At 44.0% G+C, this 19,829-nt stretch overlaps 1 protein-coding gene across 4 annotated transcripts in view; it reads left to right on the top strand.

Annotated features, from left to right (window-relative positions):
* The window catches only part of unc5db (unc-5 netrin receptor Db), a 301,343-nt gene that overhangs the window by 236,175 nt on the left and 45,339 nt on the right, over window positions 1-19,829 (top strand). For all 4 annotated transcript variants that reach the window (XM_069166069.1, XM_069166073.1, XM_069166072.1 and 1 more), the window contains 2 exons: window positions 9,664-9,844; window positions 10,811-10,978. In XM_069166069.1, the coding sequence (XP_069022170.1) occupies window positions 9,664-9,844; window positions 10,811-10,978 (349 nt within the window). The remainder of the gene's footprint in view (window positions 1-9,663; window positions 9,845-10,810; window positions 10,979-19,829) is intronic.

The following is a 19,829-nucleotide window of genomic DNA, read 5'->3' as shown; positions in this document are numbered from 1 at the left end:
TCCACAGCAAGGTAGGATAAAAAGGATCCAACTCCTCCATCAACAAATGTATAATGCATCAATAAAAACACTGTATAAACATCAGACGCTCTACTCTTCCCAAATCTATAGCACCATTAGCCCGGCACGGTGGGGAAACATCTGGCTTGAAATGGGTCAGGCCACAAAGTGAATGGTCCAATTACAGTTTTGGAAAGCTGATTTAAAAGGGGAGTGAAGTGTAGAGGAGGAGGAGGGTGGTGTTTCTCTCTCTCTCTATCTCTCTCTCTCCATCCTCCTGGATTCTGCAGTTTGATCCATCAACAGCTGCTGCTGTGTGTCGACATGAAAAGGAAATCTCGTCTTTGTGTCTGCCGGTTGCAACGCGGACCTCCAGCTCTGTGGATCCGCCGCATCGAAGAAACCGCTCTCTAAAATACGCCGGATATTTTTTCAGCAGTCTGAAGTTTATTTATATTCACACCCGTGTTCCATTTAAAAAAAAAAAAAAATGTTTGCCTCCAGAGTCGGTGTGGATCGTATATTACACCGATCATGAGGAATGTGATTATTTATGGCTCTGATATGATCCGAGGTTTTTCTGATCCTCTGCAGGTTTGACTCCTCTTGAAAACAGAAAATCTGTCATGTTGGCACCAGCTGGGTTACAGTAGGTTAAAGTAAACATAGGCTGGTGTCGTGGCTGTCAATATTCAGCTGGATTTAACTAACGAAATCTCGTCAAAAAGAATGGAAGATAAGAGCAACAATAGATTTTAGCGTTTGTTAGGTATGGGGGATATGAAGGTAGACATGTTGAGACAATATAAAGATAGAGAAATTTACTGCACTGCCTCTAAATTAAAGGTGGTTTCTTGGTTTCTTTTTTCGCAGTAACTCCCTAAAAGCCAAAACAGATCAAGATTGCACTCTTCTGGTTATTTTGTCCATTGATTTCCATTGGTTTCTCACTTAGGTAACCAGGAAACGTACTACATTAACATTTGTATGAGAGAATTTTAATTTGGCTGTCCACTCCTGATCCTTTACATTGGTCATTAAACTTTCACTTTCATTTCAGCATTATTATCATGTTTTCCTGACAATGTGAACTCACATACTGTAGGTGTCCACAATCTTGACACAGAGAGGTTGTGTTTATACATAGCGGTGGAGGCACATACTATTTAATTCAGTACCATCACACTTGTAATGCAGTGTTGAGTTGTTGTTTTTTTATATATTTCTGTGAGGTAATTTCATGCTTTCCCAATCCACTACAATCACAGTGAAGAATATGCTTATGTTTTGTGGTGTGACAACGCTGTAGTTGAGGTCTAGTTCATGGTTTTGGTTAACTTGAAATGTGTGGTGTGGTCAAGTAACGACTGTCTTAAAGTTACGCAACACTTGTACAGTAAACTGCTTTTAAAAGAAATTCTCTGACTACAGTTGGAAGTGTTATAGAGAGTTTAAAACCAAACGCAAAGCGAATTATTCCCGCGGAGAGATTTCATGCAAATCCGCGAATTTCTGCAAATTGTCGCAAGCCAACGCGAAAGGACACGAGTTTGCTCCGGGCGAGTTGAAAATGTTTTACTCGCGTGTCCGTACTTGCACGGGAATGCAAGGAAAAAAAGTCGCTTTGCGTTTGGTCTGAACGCGACATAACACTTGTTCTTAAACAAGAAGCGAACTGCGGTCTCCTGCAGCCGAGTATACTTTTCTACTGAATTTCCCCACTGTGGGATTAATAAAATCCAAGTCTATTTACCCATCCACCCAACTCATCACCTCCTAATAAGGAAAAAGTTCCACTATATAGACGTCATCTGAACTGCGTCACTTCTCCGTCCCGTGTTTTTGTTGCTACCACGACAAAAGGATCCTAAATGACTTTACATTAGCATAGTTGCCGTGGTAATGTGGTGTTAAGAAATCGTGGTTATTTCATGTCTTTTTTGTGAGATCAGGCTGTTTTCTGATCAACTATAAATTTAGTGAAGCTGAGAACACACCAGCTAACACTACAGAAAACAATCAGGTGTTAAAACCCCTTTTTTTGTTTTTGTATTTACTAAATAACATTAAATATTCGTGACTAAATAAGCAACATTATAGTCAAAAGAAAAAAAAATCTGTTGTTCCAAGTTTTCAGGAGTTTAACTCTTGACAACTCATCAGAACTGTGTAGGTGTGGTTCCATTAGATCCGATTAACAGTAATTACACAGTAATTAGACAACACGGTAACTGTTGCTAATATAAGGTGCGCGGTAATTGTGTTTCCACCTTCTGGAAAAAAAGATTATTTTCACTCATTTTACAACAAAGCAAAACATGACAAGTTTGAAGTAATAAAACTCCATTTCAAGGACTTTTTCTTTTTCGAATCTTTGTTTTTTGACGAGATATCAAAGGAGCAAGACTTTGCTGAAGAGCTATTTGAATCGTTAGTTTAACCCCGCACATGCTTCAGCAGAACTAGTCGAGATCATTGATTTAAAAAAAAAAAAAAAAAGCTGTATTTTTAGGGGCACTTCTGTTTGATTGACAGGCCTGTGGTGCAGTCAGGTTTCCACCGTAGGTGCGCGGGACGTTGTGTCAGATCCACTGTCGCTCCTCCCCCAGCTTGTCCAAATATGGTCACTTCTGGCTCCGAAACAGCGAGGTGGCGACGACCAAAGAAATACCGAAGCCGAAGCTTCAGAGCGGCAGTTCACAAACCAACGGGTGACGTCGCGGTTGGTTGGCGCCCAGTGACAGAATGAATTATCGGGAGAAAATAATTCACGACCAAGATCAGTTGATAATGTAATAAAGGGACTGTATGTGTAATTAAAGAACTGAGGCGAGTGGATTTGGTGTTTAGTCACTGTTTAAACTGCAATATGCATTTCAAACATTTTATATTAGATTTGCTCAGAGTGAAGTTTCAGTCCCATAACTGTTTTTAAAGATGTGCAGATATAACAGCATTTGTTGTCGTCGTTTTCACCTGATTGCATTCATGTTTTTTAAATCCTCCCCCGGTGGAAACCGGCGGCTCCCGCTGCGATGGAGGACAGATGTTTCTCGCAGCGCGATCCGAACTACAGGACTCGCTTCGTGCGGGCGAATATAGAACTTCAAACTGCCACCGCGCACACGTCTTCTCTCCCCGGTGCTCTTCGTCAGCACGTGGCCGCGGTGATATTTAACATGAACGGACGTGTAATTAACGTGTGCGGGAGCGATGTCATCCCAGCCGCAAATCGGGATAAAGATAGTCGAGTTCCGAGCGGCGCGGACTGAATCGCAATCTCCCGCCTGGAGTCCCTTTGACAACACAAATGAGCCGGGCCACGAGGAGATGGGAGTGAATAATGTATCCTCGTTAGTTATTTCAGTTTGTTTAAGAGAGTCTGACTCTGAGCAGGATCATCTGTGAGCATTTTTTTTTATTTGAACGATGGGGAAATGACTCATTAAATATACAACCTTTCAATTATTTGGTCCCGTTATTCATTCAACGTTTCTTTAGCTGTCACGCGAGCGCTTGAAGAGTTATTCTATACGCTCAAGGATGACTTTATTAGGAACAAAATACAACGCGACGTAATCCAAACTGCACCGTACTGAAAAGTGTTCCCAATATTTTGACCACCCCGTTTTATTTTCAACCTGCCGCTGCAAAGACTCACGTTAGACCAAATTTTGGGAAACTTTTTCAGCATGATGCGGTGGGGTCGTCCCGTTTTTATTCCAAAGGCATCGAATCTTGAAAAAGAATGTTGGTGTCCAAGACAGGAAAAAAAAAAGAAGAAAAAAAAAAGTGTGCTTTCAAGAAGAGATTTAAAGGAAGACGCTGACTTAAAAAAAAAAATGTTGCCTGAGATTTCCTGGCAGGGAGTTCGACATCTGACGGGCCCGGACAGCAAACGCTCTACAGTACAGAGGTGGGCTTTTCAGTGGGGAGAGACGTGAGCTCCTTCACTCTCTACAATTCTGCCTCTGCCCTCCTGCAGTCTTAGTTAGATTTACTCTTCACTGTCCAGCTGCCAGATGAGAGCAAAGTTCCCACATAAATACTGAGCTGAGATTTGTGAGTAGCAGCGGGGAGCTTTCGGGGCTTTTCTGGGCCCGAGTTTTGACTGTCGGGCCGCACGATGCCTGCTGATACTTTCGACTGGTGGAGATGTGTCCCGTCATAATCCCGCTATTAATTCGAAAATGAGCTTCAAAAAGCAGTGTGCTTGGGGGCGTGTCTGTTTGATTGACAGGCCTGTGGTGCAGTCAGGCTACGGCTATCGGTGGGCGGGACGTAGCATCGTCGAGTTTCCGATCAGATTGAGTCGGATCCACCGCTAGCCCCCCCCCCCCCCCTCCCCCTCCACCCCCGGTGGCGGAAACTGTCATTTTCTGTCCAAAATGCAATTCTTAAAGTCTGTGAATGCCTTATTGTATTTTTTTAAAAGTCAAGGTCAATTAGGACCATTACCTCTAGAAGGCATGAAGACCAATTATACTTTTTTTTTTTTTTTCTGGATTGAAAAACCCTTCTGAAACGAAACACACGGACTAAAGCCTTGCTGTCGAATTTGACATTTTAACCTCTCGCTCTTTAAGTGCAACATCAGCAATTGCAAAGTAATTTACCTTTGAGCCTCTAGAGTTAAAGAACCAGAGATAAATGATAACCAGACCTTTTCACGCAGTGTTATGTCACGGATAATAGTGCTTCATATTTGCGCAATTAAAAATATTCCCTGAGCAGAGCAGAAATGGAAGTCATTAACATTATAGTTTCCTTTTTTTTTCCACTTTAATGATTTTTCAACCTTTAATGTCAACACTGCAGGCCTTTAGTAAATTAGTTTGCAGTGTACAGTGTATCACAGTAATTAATCATGAAACACATCCCGGTGTCTTTGAGAAAAAAAAAAAAAAAGGTACACAAGACCTTTTGACGTGATGGCGGAGGTCACCGTGGGAAATCCTGCAGCCGGCGTGATAACAAATATAACAAGATGTCTCGGTGCTGACTGACAGGTTGGTGCTGTGAGAATGAAGTGTTTCTGAGGTCCGTCTGCAGTATCAACGATGTCGCGAGCTCTCCCAAATCCCTTCTGCACCAACGTGCCGCGACGGGTGAAGCGGCAGTGAGAGCGCGTCTACTGTAGAAGTGACATTTGTGAAGCGCACGGTGGCATTTCCACAGTCTCGAAGTGACAGCCTCCAAAAACACACTGAAGGACATAAAAAGGCAGAATATAAAAAGGTCAGTTGCGGGAAACCCAATACCGACGGGAAAATAACTATGAAGCACCGGTGCTGATGTCTGACTGGACCCGACGTTAAAGAAATGAAGCATTTCGTATTAATACATCACCTAAAATATCATAATCGATATTTCTTATAGCAGCAAGATCGAATGATTCATGTGAAGTGAAAGTGATCACAAAACCGAGAATTATCACCTCAACTCTTCAGCTTTGTGGAGCGTTTTTTTTAGCCTCTTTGGGCACGTTGTTGTTGTTTTTTTCTGGATTTACAAACTGGCTCCTCTCGACGCTAAATTCACCTGAAACGGGAGCTTCCCGTCTTTTCCCTCCGTGTCTTTGCATTTCCTGCATTATGTTACCTGCCTGTTAGCTCGCTAAAGTGTTAGCCTCGGTGGGTTCTAGACGCTGTCCACGTTGGCGTTGCCTAGTAACGGCGTCTTTAACGTCTGAACCACTTGAACTCCGATACGGTACGAGCTCTGTAGCTCAGATGTCCAGAAACATGACTCCACATAAACGCTAATGCTGCTGCTCGTCTGCGTAAAAAGGAAATTGTTCGCTAATATTTTAACCACGACAGCTTTTATGTTAGTTATTTCATTTTGTTTTCGTATCGCAACTTCTTCCGGCGCAGCTTTTTAAGTACGTTAAAATGCCAGATGAAACTATCCCAAGTGGTTCATTTAAAATATGTAATACTAGAACCTTTCCGTTGAAGTCGAGCCTCTTTGTAGAACAACGTAACATGTGACCAAAACCGTAATGTTTACTCGACCCACTAGATCCTTTCAGTGTGAAAACCCGAAGTCCCAGCATGCACCAGAAAAACAAAACGAACCCCAAAACCTTTGTTTCCGTTTTAGTTCTACAACTTTCGCGAGAAGACAGAATGTAAAATCCTCGACGCCGCAGGGTCGAACATTTCCATCCAAAAAAATGCCACGAAGCTTTATTGAACGTAGTTGAAAAGTGTAACATCTACGTCACAATTGTACAAACTGTCCGGGCCGAAGTTGAAACGCCGTTAAATCAATCGTCTTGTTGTCTCCCAATCTGTGCAAAAATATTTTCTTTGTCAGGCTCAGACATCTTCAGACATCTTCAGACATCCACTCGGCGGTTATTCAACAGCGAAGTACCGAATTCAAAGTTCGGTACGGCGCCGTGTGAGAGGAAGTCGCAACGTGCAGGTTCCCGAGTGTTTTGCCGAAAGAAAAAAAAAAATACACAAGAACGTCGAAGCGGTTTATTTGTAATTTCGTTTCAGTGCCCCCCCCCCTTCAAAAAAAACCCCAAAACAATCCCCTACTTTTAGTTCACAGATATCAGCGGGTGTGAATGCAGAGCAGATCTTTTTTAACTGTGAGGAGAAAGGAGCCCATGAGAACTCTGTATAATGAGTTTCCTTTTGAGAGGTTACTCCAAGAGAAAGTGTGAAATGAACAGCCAAACTGGAAGCCAATTTCGAGTTCCCCCGAATGAAAGCCTTTAATCCGAGATGAATCCCCTTGATCTCCGGTAGCTCAGGTAGACGGGCCGGTGCTACGGCACAAAGGGGGAATCAGCTAAATGCTTCCGCGCTGTGATACAAGCTGTTCTCTGTTGAGCTGCACAAAGACAACGCGACGCTACTCGGGAAAAAAAAAAAAAAAATTGTTTTTAAAAGTTAGCATTTAACTTCCTCCCGCCTCCGGCTCGCGCTCCCCCACCCCCCACCCCCCACCCCGAAAACGCACGAGCTCAAAGTCCCTCCGGGTGTGCTCGCTGATTGGTTGTGGGGAAGTCGTCCGTCGAGTGGATTTAACTCCGTCGTCCACCGGCGGCCGCTTCTGATATGCACCCCCCCCCCCCCCCCACACACACACACACACACACACACCCTCCCCCCACCTCCCCCTCCGCCACCGGCGTCTACCCTCGCTCCCCGGAGGGCGACGCCTGACGGAGACGCTTAATCCGCGTAATTGCGTCAATGAGATACTCGGCGAAGACGCCGGAAGCCGAGTTGCTCCAAAAAAACAAAAAAAAAGAGATGGTGCATAAATGTTGATACCGAAGCAACGACTCAGCAGACGGAGCTTCTTCTTTTTTTTTCCTCGTGTTTTTTTTTTTATTTTTTATTCCCGTGTCACCTTGACATCGAATGACCATTAGACCACCGGGAGCTTGGGGGTGTGTGTGTGTGGGGGGGGGGGGGGAAGAAATAGAAAAGGCATCAGCCAGCGAAGGTCTTGATCAGCGCTCCCTCATAAGTCTCCATGATGGCTCCGGTGTCACCGTTTACACAGCTCCTCTGTCCTCTAATTGCCCCCTCAACCGCCACATTTCTCAGCATCTAATCATCAGCAAATGTCATCCGGATGAGCTGTGTGTGTGTGTGTGTGTGTGTGTGTGTGTGTGTGTGTGTGTGTGTGTGTGTGTGTGTGTGTATTTATGGAGATGAGATGACCTGGCCTCCATGCAGGAAGCTGGAGGAGGAGGAGGGTGACCTTCGGGGAGGGGGGAGGTGGGGGGGGAATCCGGGTAATGAAATCACAGGGAGGAAACCCCCCCCCACCCCGATGCAGGCGCCCCACACCTCCCTCCACCTCCCCCCACCGCCGCCCCCCTCCTGCCTCACGCCTGGAAACCCCTCCGTCAAAGGCTTGACACTGATGACCGCGTCCTAATTGAAACAAATGTGCCAATTAGGCAATTCATTTCTCACATCCGCTGCCACACACTTGCCGGGCTAATTTGTATTTGTCCCTTCATCTCTCTCTCTCTCCCCCCCCCCCCACACACACACACCAACACCCCTCTCTCTCTCTCTCTCTCTCTCTCTCTCTCTCTCTTTTCTCTTCTGCCTGGTGAATCTTTTCATCATTACCCAGGGGCTGTTAGCGACAGACAGACACAAGCTAATGTGTGGCGTGCACCCTCCCCCGTCCCCCCTCCCTCACCCGCCCACCTCCCCCACCCCCTCTCCCACCCACAGCACAACACTGCGATGGGGGTCCGGGCTCGTGCCGCCCGTTAATTGCCTCTTTCAAGTCTCACATTTCCCAGGATAAAAATGTAAAATAAATACGTAAGAAGTCGCCCGGGGCGGTGAGGCAGACGCCGCGGTGCTCGTCGCCCATTCAGTGACGGACGACTTCAATCGTGAGAAATTAGATTCCGTCCCCCCCGATGGGGGTGAAGGGGGGGCGGGCGGGGGGAGGCGGAGGCGGAGGGGGGTGGGGGGGAGTAGAGTCTCCGCTCGCCCGCACCGCACGAAGAAAAAAAAACCAGGAGTCCCCCGACTCCCCGCTGGCAGCCGTACAATCGGCTCAAATAGGTGTGGAAAAGCAATAATCCAACGTGAGAAATGATTACTGCGCAATGATGCTTCGTTATCGTTTTTATTTTGTGTCAATATACACCCGCCATCCATCGTTCTTCTGGTCGGCGTGTCATTTCTATTTACCCAGCGGTTTTCACGCCCGCAGGCGCTTCCTATTTGCATCCAGGCAGAGTTGTTGTTTATTATAAATCGCGCCTCGCACGCTTCCTATAAATCCATCAGCCCACTCTGCTACGCCGTGAATGTAATTTGCAAAGCGCAGCGATGCAGCTCTCTTACCAGGGTAGAAGCAGTAAAGCGTCACTAAGTTTGTAATTCATAATTAGTTTTCCTCCCTGTTGTTGGTAATTGGCTGTGGTGCTTCTTTGGACTATCAAAATGCTTCGGCGGCGGCAGCGGCGGCGCCTCCCGGTCTCGGCTAATCAGCATGGAGGGACTCGTAAGGTGCAGATGAGGACCGGTTCTAAGTGTTGCTGGACCGTTGTGAAAGGCAGTGATTCCACGAGAGAGATCTGCATCTTGAGATTGTCGAAGGGTTCGGTGTGTTGGGAACCAACTCTTCTTCTCTTACGTCTCATGACTTCTGCACCTTATGTTTACCCCACGTGGATCTGACTCGATCTGATTGGAAACCCGGCGGCGCTACGTCCCGCCCACCGCTGGCCGTAATCTGACTGCACCACAGGGCCTGTCAATCAAACAGACACGCCCCCGAAAACACAACTTTTTAAAGCTTGTTTTCTAAATAATGACCCGATTATTTTCTGACGGGCCGCCAGAAAACTAATAAGAAGGAGTGACTTTAGCCAACAATCTGTGGTCCACACCCAAATATTCACACAGTGAAATTGGGTCTGGTAAACACCGGGCTACCCCCCCCCTCCACCTCCGCCCTCCTCCCTCCTACTGGGCCTTGATATCTTTATTTATCTGCCCAAACAATCAAGATGTAAAAGTGAAGCTGCTGGTGTTTGTTCCAACAGACCGAAGTTGCGACTCCTTCCAAGTATCTGATCATAAAAAAATAGAAGTCTGAAGTCCTAACCGTGGATGGTACGTCCCGTTGCATTCACCTTGCTTTTCCTCCCTCACGCAGGTGGAGTGGCTGAAAAACGAGGAGCTGGTGAGCTCGCTGACCGACGACAACATCGACACCCGAGCCGACCACAACCTCATCATCAACGAGGCGCGGCTGTCCGACTCGGGGAACTACACCTGCCTGGCCAGCAACATCGTGGCGAAGCGCCGCAGCGCCACAGCCACCGTCATCGTCTTCGGTACCCCACCCTCCCCACACCCACCCGCCTCCCCACCCCGCACGCACCTCCCCCGCCTCCCCCGCCCAGCAGCTGCTCTCTCATTTGCCTTTGACGACACGTTACAGAGCTCTGACACGATGTTTGCGTGCCACTTCAGATCGATTTGTTTGGCTTCCCGCCCCCCCCCCCCTCCCTCCCTCCCCCTCCCCGCTCGACACCAGTGATTAAGAGACCCATCTCGGTGTTTCCAACTGAAGAGCGATGTTTCCTTTTTTTTTTTTCCCATTTTTTTTTTTTTTTTTTGATTCCCGATGAATGTATTATTCAAAGACTCAATTTACTGCCTCTCATTTAAAATCAATGTGTACTTTATGAAAGGAAAATAAGCCACTGCGTCTTAATCTCATTGAAAAGGAGTGTTGCTTATTAAGTATTTATTCGCCGGAGGCCGTCCAGAAAACGTGGAAGAGCCGCCGCCGAACATTCAGCTTCCACACAAACACGGACGAAAGAGAGAGACATCATCGAGTAAAGTGCTTCAGTCGCTGCGCTAAGTGGTCGAATCTGAAACCTGTCGACCGGTACGAGTCCGCGGCGCCTTTTTTTTTTATTTTATTTTATTTATTTTTTTTTTTTTAGGAAACGGCATTTCCATTTAATGGCTGTTTTCTTTGCTTTCGCCCCGGTTACACGGCTTTATCTTAATCCAGGAGCGAAGAGGAACATTGAACTGGCAATTAGAAAAGAGGGAGCCGCGCATCCGCCACAATGAACGCGCCCGTGCTCAATCTGCTGCTTGCCGTTCTGCATTGTTGCCTTGCGGCGCCTCAGAGTCTGAATAATCATTAATAACCCCGGTTCTTGTTAGAGTATTTAACTATGCCAGGCTTCTCGCAACAACAGCAACAACAAAAAAAAAAAAAGAAAAATACATGTTTGTGCACTCACTCTGCCTCCTCTTCTTCTCCTCTAACTTCTCTCCAGTGAACGGCGGCTGGTCCCTGTGGACCGAGTGGTCTCCCTGCAACGTGCCGTGTGGGCGGGGTGTCCAGAAGCGGTCCAGAACCTGCACGAACCCGGCGCCCCTGAACGGCGGGGCGTTCTGCGAGGGCATGTCCGTCCAGAAGATCACCTGCAACGCGCTCTGCCCAAGTCAGTTCCACTTCTTGAGTTCTTTTCTCACACAAGAGTTCACGCGCAACTTTTTACAGAGCTGTACGCTCAAAAGTTGCTTTTCTCGAGGTTTCAAAAGTTATTAGGACGTGGCGGAAGGCGCTTGATCTTGACAGGCGGACGGAAAAAAAACAAAACAATCGTCTCGATTCTAATGCTATGAGCGGATGACAAGCTATCAATTATTTACACTTCTGGCAGGATTTTTCTCTGACTTTTGTTTTTTAGTCAACATATTTATCGGCGGGCCTTCTTTCGCACAATCACAGCGCGTCACCGAACAGTTCGACATTTATCCGTCTTGATATCTCGAATGAATGACCTTAAATTTCTGCCTCATTACAGACAGCAAATAATGCAGATTGCAAGAGACTAAAAAGAAAGAAGAAAGGATTCATGATGTAAAAACAGAGTGACTGGAGGAGGCGGCGGGATGTGACTCTTGTGTACTGTGTGATTTGGGGTGAGGGGGGCGGGAGGGGGTGGGGGGGGCAAACAGGAAGGGACTTTGTTGTTTTCCGACGGGAAGGCTGATGTTCGTTCTCGCCGAGGCGAAAGGGTGAGTCGCGCATCAACGGCGGCCGCACTGTCAAAACCGGTCGGATCGCTGGAGTTAACCAGGAAAAGGTAGAAGCAGAAACAATGAAGAAGAATCCAAAAGGAGACTTAGAAATTGACAATGCAGACAGCACAGAGCCGGAAATGGAGGGGTTTTTTTTATCAACACATATGTGAATCAAAAAAAATAAATAATAAGTACATGTCATGGAAATTGTTGACTTTTGCAACATATTTGAACAAACAAATCCTCTTCAAAACGGTGCTTATTGGTAAAGGTGGTCTTCTCAAACTAATGACACAGCATAAACAGATCAGCCAAATGGATTAACCGCACCTTCAAATCCATACAATTAGAAACATGGTTTCCACATCGGGCGCCAGCGAGGGAACTTGAAATACATCCAAAAAAAACAAAACTGGAAAAAGACTTCGACATCTTGCAACTTAAAATTCTTTCATGGAAATGGGGTGAATTTTTTTGGCCTATTTCCCCCATAAACATGGATGTAGTGAGATCCACTTCCAGAAATAAAATGTAATATTTATAATTATGCTTTTATTAGCATATAATCACCTGGAAATGAGACTCATTGTGTTTTAGTTACTTTGAAATGAGGCTGCCATTTTTCTGCTGGAGCCCAGAAGTGACAAACCAAATACTTGCAATCTGCAACCTCACCAACAGATGCCACTAAATCCCACACACTGCTTCTTTAATACATTTTCCACTATCCACCGCTAAGAATTAGTACGACAAGAACTAATAAACAGCTACCCCGACTTTACTACTTAAGCATCGGGTAGACTCAGTAACTTAAAGGTAACCCGTTGAAGACTTCACCAGGAGAACTGAAGTGTTTTTGAGATGCTGGTGTTGATATCGTCTTCCAGGGCGTTCACGCGATACACTTTCCTGCAGCCAGATTCACATTATTCCATTGACCAATAGTCAGAAACAGTAAAAACAAAAAGCAGCAACGTGCCAACAAACAGCAGAGAAGAAAATCGCCAGGGTAGCAAACATGGACGGAAACAATGCAAAATACGTTTTTTTGCATGTCCTTCAGGCGTGAAGAGAAACATGAACATGAATTATTTACAAGAAAACTGTCCGAAGTACCTTCGACTACCGACAAGATCGCGTCGGAACATTTTGGCCCCAATTTGTGGTTAGAAATCTGACCTACAGTATATATAAAGTACCATTTAATTTAAATGAACTGTTAAATACAAATATTTAACAGTCATTGAAGGGAAAATGTAGCGAAGTGCTAAATCACAATGAAAACCTGTTAAATTGATTTTTTTTTTTTTAATACACTTTATTATTGTTGAGGATTTATCGAAATACTGTGAAGCTTCTGTTTCACAAACACAGCTGCGTTTCTCACATATTTAAAGAAAAATGCTCCGATCTCTCCATCAAAACTGAAGTCTACAAACTATGCTCCATAACATCACGTAAATAATTCCGTTTTTAATAAGCATTATGTTGAAATCTGGTTCTTTCATTCCATTAATTGATATTCTCCTCTGCATATCTAGCTTTTGCTCTATATTTATGTACATACAGTATCCAGTTCAAATTGACATGCTTTTTAATTTTATTTTTCTGACAATGGTGGCACATAAAATGACACCCTGGATTTTAGAGCAGAAACAAAAAACTTCACTGATGAAGTAGATGATCAAGAGCAGTGACTCAGCTTTTTTTTTGTTGTTTTGCTTTTTAAGTTCTTGCTTTCAGAAGTCACTTTCTGAGTTATGGTGCCAAACAAAAATTGGGATTTCTAGACACTGACTGATGTGTGTGTGCGTATCGAAGTTTTCCCACCACCTGCCTCTCGCTGCCAATTAAAGCTGTGAGCCTTAAATGCGGCCCCTCAAGAGCTTGGGGAGGAGGGCGGGTTGTTGTTTTTTTTTGCGGCACGGTGTTCGGTTGAAGAAATAATTAAGTGGAATAAGAATCTCCCACTCAGGCAGAGATAAGCAGACCTGTGCCGCCGCCGCCGCCCCGAAGGCCTCGCGTGGGGCTCGGCTGAAGCCGTGTGCGGGAGGGGGAGAGATGGCGGCTGTTGCCCCGTTATCTATCGGGGGTGATCCGCGTCTCCGTGGGAGGAAGGAGATGCAGACGAGGAAGCGTAGGCCGCGACGAAAACCTGTCTGAGCGTCTCGACTGACAGGTCGGCTCAGTTTTTTTGACGAGGCAGCCCAGAGCATCGCCTTAATGATGGTGCGAAACGCCGGGCGGAGCACGGAGGACGGAGGAGGTCAGAGGCTGCGGCTGCGGCCGAGACGCTTAACAAGAGGATGGAGAAGCGAGAGGAGCAGAAATGAAGCTGCCGCCGCCGAGAGAAGCGATTAAAACCGAGTCAATATATGTTGTGATCCGCAATGTGCACAAAGCGAGAGAGCAGCAAATAAAGATGCAGCGAAGTTTACAAAAGAAAATTATTTGAAGTTTAAAGCTCTGAGCCAAACTGAGTTATACATATTTGTTTAAAGAAACTTTATGCTCTTTAAGGCTGTGTATAAATCACTGATGTTGACTTTACATAAATCTAAATTTCAAATAGACGAATGAAGTTTAGAATACCTAAACAGCTTTTCAATTCATTTCATTGGAACTTCTGAGTAACTTTAATTAAACCTTCACTGAAATAGATGTAAAAATAAGATTTAAATTTTGCTGAATAAAAAAAACAACCCGTTGATTGCACCGTCGAAGCTGCAGCTACTCGCTGCTACGCTGCTAAGATAGGCCAGTTAGCCTTCCGCGGCACTCGGCTTTTTGAAGCTTATTTTCTAATTGATGACGGGATATTATTAGAACACTAATAAGTAGGAGCGACTTTAGCTCACAGTACCAAAAAAACTAGTGAAAAAAAAAAATCATTGACCTTCAATCTAGTGGCACTTGGTGGTATCGCAACTTAAGGCACTTTCACGCAGTACTCGTTTTTTAGACCCGGAAGCTACATCCACTTTTACTTACAGTCTACGATTCATACTGTAAATAATAATAAAAGTGTCGTAGTAAGTTGTCACGAGGAGAAGAAGTTCCCATCCAAAGGACTCGAGAGTCTTCTGTTCTCCATCCAAATATCCAACCGTCGCACTTTCTTTTGTTTCCTTTTTAATCTGGTTTCTAGGAAAGACAGAAAGAAATTAAAGAACACGAGAGAGAAAAAAAAAAAGAGCAGTTTATTACGGCTTCAGAAAAGGAAGGAAATAATGAAAGGAAATAATAAACTCCGATTTGGAGTCCTCGAGAAATCTACATTTTTTTATTTCTACTGTCAGACACAAAGTCAGGTAACGTATCACCTTGTGCGAACATGATTATGCCCTTTTTGAATTTCAATCTTAAAAATATAAACACTTAAATACACGTTTGATGCTGTGATGAAGCGCTTAATGAAGCAACATTTTGACAAAAACATTTTTTTTTGTACTTTTAAACAAAAATGTAAAGAGATAAACCTGTATATCATCCATAAGTCATACTGGGTTCTAGTTTTCTCAATGCTTAACGATATTTAACTCCGTAAAAAAAAAAAGACTTAATAACAGTCATCAATTTCATTTTAGATTTCTTTGTTTAGCTTTGAACTCTGAAATCCTGGAGTTCCTTTAGTAAAGTAGGATTAACTAGAATTACCGCCCCGTGGTTGTGTCCCTCCACCAACCAGTCAAGCTGCAGCTTCCATCCATATCTGTTCACACTCAAAATATATGTAGTCAAGACTTTAATAGTAGTGAAGGAATCAAAAAAACTTGTATTTTAGTAATATATTAATGAAAGTGGACTTGACTTTGTTTGGCTTTATTATTCTTGTTCTTTGTTGTTGTCTTTCAACAGCACAGAAAATAAAACGTGTTTTTGCGGAACATCATTATGTCGCTGCGAAGTTGACCTTTAACCTTTTGGATATAAAATTGCACCACTTCCACATTTTATCCTGTCGGACATTTGTGTCAAATTTTGTCCCGGTTAGCCGATGAGGTCTTGAGTTTTGGCCAGGAAAGTGTCTTGTGAATTCGCCATGACCTTTGACCTTTCGGCACCAAAACAAAATGTAATCAGATTGATTATTGATTATTGATTCCAGGTTTGTGCCACATTTTTTTTTTTTTTGCAAATTAAATGACAGCAAAACTAAGTGCATTTAACGATTCAAATCCAATGAAATGTAAATAAAACGACACCAAACCTATCACAGATTCTTGGGCGTCTGTGTGATTTCCACGTCCTGGACGGTGTTTCGGTGCCGACTGCCTCTTCGCCGTCGTGTATTTAACTGGAGCGGCGAGGCGGAGTCGGTCCGGGCTTAAGAACGTCACAGATGATGTTTTTCCGTGCAGCTTCGATCGCTCTTCCGCTGCAGACAGATTTGCTTCCTCTTTCAACTTGGATTTTCTAAAACCCCCAGTTCAGACCACGTAATTACTCAATCAATAAATCAAACTTTATTTATAAAGCACTTTTCGTACATTCTGGCGCAGTTCAAAGTGCTTTACAGGATGATTGACAGGCCAATAACAAGACAGACAGTTGTATACCGGAAAAAATGTAATTTGAGAACATTAAAAACACGATTAAGAACATTTTAAAAAACAGTTTGAGACCGATGCGCGCAAGACGATAGAGATAAAAAAAAATAAATAAATAAATAAAGCAGACAGATTAACGGCTAAAATGATTTATATGTCATATATTTTATATCATGATTTATTTATTGCGACAGTGTTTTAGAGCGTTGCAGTGAAAAGTTGCAGCTGTGTGACCTAATCCGTCGCATCTGGACTCAAACCGGACAGTGGACAGTTTTAGACTGTCAGGAACAATAGTTCATGTTTGTTTTCTCGATTGTTAGAGGAGACACCAGCTCCTCTAAATGATGGAACAGCTCTGGAAAAAGATGTTAAAAAAAATGGAAGAAAAACAAAATGAAAAAGGAAATCTCTCGTCTCGAGTTTCACGGGATAAATTTGCAAGTCTCCTGGGTATCCTGTTGAAGCGCCCGCGGGCGACTACACATTCTCGACACTCTTAAGTTTCGCTGTTTCGTCGGGCATTAAAAATGCAACCGTTGCAAATAACTCACTATTACAATCCTCATTCATGTTTTAATACGCTACGTGAAAAAAACCCCAAATAAACCCGTTCAAACCGAAAATACAGACAGTCGTTGCCGTGGAGATGTTACACCGTCTGGCGGGTTTCAGGATGTTACAAACTGGAGAACTGCTGGTAGTTGCAATTTTCAAATCATCTCAACGTGAATCTTTGATCTGAACTGACCCTCAGTAAAATATTCAGTGTACACCTTTTTTGAGAATGAATTGTGCTCTGACCCGGCGTCCGGACCGAGCTGCTGTTTTGTCCTCCTGCTCCGGTTGGTAATTAGTAGAAAGTCCTGACATTTCATGATGCGGCACGCACAACCCTGAGAGACAGAAACTGCAGCGAGTAGTTCGGTAATTGGTTATTCATAATATCTGTATCTCGTTCACGGCTTCTTTTTTTTTTTTTTTTTTTTTTTATAATGTCACAAAAGCAGAGGCATTAAAAATTACAGACGAATAAACAACAACCTGAATCAAAATGATCTTCTGACAGCAATAGCCACTCAGAAATGTGAGGGAGGTCAAAGGTCAAATGTGTGCGGGTGAATTTTGATGCTCAGAAATGACACTTGAACTTGAACAAAACAATGACCGCGTCATAGACCGTTTGTAAAACTCAACGTAGCTTCTGGCTCTGAAAAAAAAAAAAGGAGGCCCGACGCGGAAGTGTCTTAAGCTGCGATACCACCGAGTGCCACCAGAGGTCGGCAGCCTAATCACTCCACTGTTTTACTGTTACCCCTGCACACCGCAGCTAAAACACCAGTGATATTTAAAAAAAAAAAAAAACGTCAAGAACACCCAAATGGCAAAGTCCTGTTGCATTCAGGAGCTTCACAGTTAGCGTTTTCGTGACCTCTTTACAAGCTACAATTTCACAGCTGACACTCGCTTCCTCGCTTCGCACGACACGACGCATCAGCTGATTTAAGCCTGTAAAAGGACATTTCAGACTTGCGATTTGAAATTTTAAAGGAGATCAAATGCACACGGATGTAATGAGGGATTTTTGTGATATCAGCAAAATATTGCTCGCCAACTTTTGGAGGGGTTTCACTTGGCTTTTGTATTACTTGCGGAGATATGTATTACTTGCAGCGTCGCAAAAAGTGGCTTCCCGCTCACGGACGCAGCTCCGGGTTTTCTGCTTCCCGGCGGTCCGTTGCGTGTTTTTGTTTTTTTGCGGCCGAGGTCGTGTTGTGAGACGGTTCGTACTTCGAGGTGGCGGTGGTTCTCCGGGCGGTTTTGGGAGAGCAGATGGAAGCGCTCGCTTGCTTTTAATGAGTCGACAGTTGTGTTTCAGAGTAATAAAAAATAGTATTTCCTGCAGAATCAGTCGGCGAGCAGATTGTGTTTTTCTGACTCGCGGACACATGTGGGCCTTTTGGAGTCTTAATGACTTCAGGGATCCGTTGGACGACGGCGAGACTCGTCAACTCACTCGGGCCATTTAAAATGGCTCATTGTGACGATTTTTTTTTTGGTATCTTTTCCCCTAATTTCTTATTAATTTCTTATTTGGATAACTTTCTGTATTAACATTTCAATTCGAATCTTCAAACTTCTAACAAAGCACGTATATGAGGCAACGCAATGGCTTCAGAAACAATCCCGGAGGCTCAAATTAATATCTGACGAGGCATAAATAAAGTCCCAGCCGGAACTTCCTGGATCTTAAATGTCAGTAAACATTCCCGACCAGATGTCCCGTACCGCAGTCTATTTCCGAAACATGCCTATAAATTCAAATGTTCAGTCAGCAGATTAATAAAACACATCATAATTTGTTTTTACGGAAGAAATTAGGGGCGTGGAGGGGGGGGTGGACCAAAATAAATAAGATGCAAACTTACTCATAGAACAAAGCGGCCTTACGTCAACAAATTATACCACTCTTAATTTCTCAGGCTGTGAATGTGGTAATACTGTAGGAAGACTTCAGTAACATACGGCAGTCACATTATTGATCGCTGCGACAATTCCTGGCAGTCAAGCCGTATCTTTCCAGAGCGAAATCCCCGTTAGAGATCCGGGGGTCAAAGGCCGCCGCGCGTTCTCAAAGTTCAGCTGAAGCTATTCTGAAAGAAGCCTCATTAACTGCATTGCGTGGATACCTTCGTCCTCACAGCTGCATGCAGGTCAAATGTTTCCCCGCAGTAACAAACCTACACGCAGCTTGGGCTCGGCAAGAAAACAGAACGCAAGCACGAAGAGGAAGAAGAAAAAGAAAAAGAAAAAAGTAATGTGGGTCCTCTCTCCCAATTCAGACGAGGAAAACAAAGATCTTCATGAGCAGAATGGAAGAGAATTAACTTCTGACTACCTGGTTGAATCCAGCGATGTAGCCGACGCCGTCCTTTAAACCGGGGTCACGGCGGCATTCATAAACCGCACTCAAACCTCGAGGACATATTCCTCACTGTTGACACTGTCTCATTGACCTTCAGTCAAGAAATGTTCATCTTCACAGAAATGATTTAAAAAGGAAGCTGAAGATGGTGACTGTAAAGAAAAATAAGAATTAATGCTATTAGGATATTTCTTTTCCTTTATCACCAAACATTTGCTCCATCATAGAAGAGCTTTTATATTTGGGGTTACAGTAACTATACAGTATATATTACTACACATACAAATACAATGTTTGGCATTACTATACACAGGTACAATATACTGTATGTACTATAGCTTACGAACAAAAGAACATATACAGTACAATATACTCTTTAGTATTACAGTTTATTGCTGTTTGAGGAACAAACTTAAAAAGCGTAACAGTAAACTGACCTCAAGACCATTAGCGCTGCTCCAAAATCTCCCGCCTCCACATCTGTCGATGCAGCACGTAGCGTACTTTGTTCTTCTTCAACCGTACGACATCTGAAAAGTTTGGCGTCTCTAACTTGGGACGAAGACGTCCGCTGCTCCCGAAGACCGGAGGTTTTTTGTTTTTGTTTTGTTTTGTTTTGTTTTTTTGGCGTAGTGAGGACTTGTTTGGGATGTGAGAAACCAGATGCGCTGTTGCTAGGTAACGGGTCTTTGAACCATTGTGGTAGAAACTCTGCCCAACTCCCAATTAACTGCAAATCTTAAAAAATGTGAGCAGTGAAGCAGACGCCTCCTCGTTTCTAAACTTCCT

This window comes from Embiotoca jacksoni, unplaced genomic scaffold, assembly GCF_022577435.1.
Source record: "Embiotoca jacksoni isolate LCO1_2020_lvr unplaced genomic scaffold, fEmbJac1.0.p SCAF_37, whole genome shotgun sequence".
Classification (NCBI taxonomy): domain Eukaryota; kingdom Metazoa; phylum Chordata; class Actinopteri; family Embiotocidae; genus Embiotoca; species Embiotoca jacksoni.
Note: the sequence above shows the minus strand (reverse complement) of the source record. Positions and strands in the feature narration are given on the sequence as shown.